Here is a 1914-nt window from a genome sequence, read left to right as displayed (position 1 = left end):
ACAGGATCTTGGGTGCCCTGCCGGCGAATGATCGCTCCCTCATTCAGGAGAGCCCTTGCTCTCCAGATGAAACTGTAGAAATGGTAAGTGGTAATATACGTGATACGTTAACCTGTTTATAGAAAATAAGCCCCAAAATCTAGATTTGCCATGTTTTTATGAGCACCTGAATGACTTCCCCCGAAAAAAGTTTCCTAAAGAATTAGGAAAACTGGAATACCCCACCTAATACATGAAATACTTTGCTTGTCATATTCACAAGGTTGTTTTGTGTGGCAGGTGACCATTGTGGCTTTGCACTTGTGTGTAAGGAAATACAACTGAAAACAGCGAATTGATGTGTAGGTGCATGGCATAAACAACCAAATATCTTTATTCATTCCAGATAATTTCCAGCATGGAACGTTCCAATGGAAATACGTCTGGAGAGGAGGAGGTGGCAGACGCAAGCGATAGCCAAGGGCCTGCATCGACCACACAACAGCGCCGCCCACAAAAGCGGAAGAGGCAGAGTGCCACTGAGAACTTCAGGAATAACTTGCTCGAACAGCAAAATAAGCTGATTGCTACGTTGCAAGAGGCAACTAAAGTTGACCAAGCTCTGCGGGAGCGGCAAGTAAATGCGCAAGAAAAGTTGGTTGACCTGCTGTCGCAGTATATTAATAAATAATTCCACTTTTCGACTTCTTGGCTTTGCTAGTGGTCCATATGTTGGTGCAAGTGCAGGGCAACTGCAGCTCGAATGTTTCTTCCAGTTGCGACGAGTGCATCCGTAGTGTGTGTTGGCTGCTGAAATATTGTGTCGTACAGCTGCGCCTCACCGATCCACAGCTGCGATACAGCATCACCAAAGTGTTCGCAAATATTATTCAGTACACAGCATGCCCTTATTATAAGCGGCACATTGCTGATGTCACATTCCATTCTCTTCATTATAAACCTGAAACGGGCTTTAAGCCGCCCAAATGCATTTTCTACTATTCTGCGAGATTTTGATAGCTGATAGTTAAAATGCTTTTGCTCTTCAGAGCTGCTTGTGCTCGCAAATGGCTTAATAAGGTTCGGCGTGAGGGGAAATGCCTGATCACAAAGTATCAGTGGGGGCACAGCAACGCCGCTTATCAGGGTGGTTGGGTGCCTGAATGTGGGCCCCGAAACAAGGCGAGACAGGCTTGATTGGTGGTACACATGTGCATCGTGGCATCTTCCCGGTGATCCAACGTTTGTGTACCGGAACACGTAACAGTGGTCCACCAGTGCGAGCAGTATCACGCTGTGCCTGTAAGAAAAAGCAAAATCACTGTTAAAGGTAAAGTCCATGACAAAGAAACTGGATAGTTTTATGCTGTAAGCACACATGGCAAAAGAATGCATTTTAAGTAATGAAGCAGCAGCATCAGATAGCAAGTAATATATTTTTAGGAGTATGCTGAACAAAGTACAGTTATCAAGAACATGTGGGATATATGCAATGTAGCCTGGATAAAGCAAAACTTTTTAGGAGCTCTTGCATCATACCATGTCATAGCTGTTTCATTTCTGTGAGGACACTGTTGGGTAAAATGCATAGTAAGCACTGAATAGTATGACATTCCTGGTACTTCACTTTTTTTGTTTTTGTATGTGGGTGTTTTGAAATTTACCTTGGTGCCACAATAGCTTGCAATACAACGCATACACAACGCAATGATGCACTCAAGTAATTACTCAACCTGTATCATATTCGCACGTTCATTATCCTGATGATGAATGTAGTGTTTTGTGGCGCAAGGGCCAAGTATGGCCAAAGAGCGCCAGTTCATTATCCTGACCATCTAGGTGAATTTAGTTGTACTGGCTAGTTGCTAAGTAAGGTGCAGTCCACAGTTAAATGCCGCTAGCGCTCATGCCCTTTTAGAATACCTCACAAAGGTC

The 1914-nt window shown here is 43.9% G+C and overlaps 1 protein-coding gene across 1 annotated transcript; it reads right to left on the bottom strand.

The window, feature by feature from the left end:
• Positions 1-696: 696 nt before the first annotated feature.
• Positions 697-1512, bottom strand: LOC119432432 (uncharacterized). Its single transcript, XM_037699599.2, has one exon. The coding sequence runs from the start codon at positions 1372-1374 to the stop codon at positions 697-699; it is 678 nt and encodes a 225-aa protein (XP_037555527.2). The 5' UTR covers positions 1375-1512.
• Between the last annotated feature and the right edge of the window lie 402 nt (positions 1513-1914).

This window comes from Dermacentor silvarum, chromosome 11, assembly GCF_013339745.2.
Source record: "Dermacentor silvarum isolate Dsil-2018 chromosome 11, BIME_Dsil_1.4, whole genome shotgun sequence".
Lineage (NCBI taxonomy): Eukaryota > Metazoa > Arthropoda > Arachnida > Ixodida > Ixodidae > Dermacentor > Dermacentor silvarum.
This window is presented reverse-complemented; position numbering and strand designations above follow the sequence as displayed.

Bases quoted from the DNA above. Each gene is read 5' to 3' on its own strand.
- LOC119432432 (XM_037699599.2), bottom strand. From the start codon at position 1,374: ATGCATTCTTTTGCCATGTGTGCTTACAGCATAAAACTATCCAGTTTC.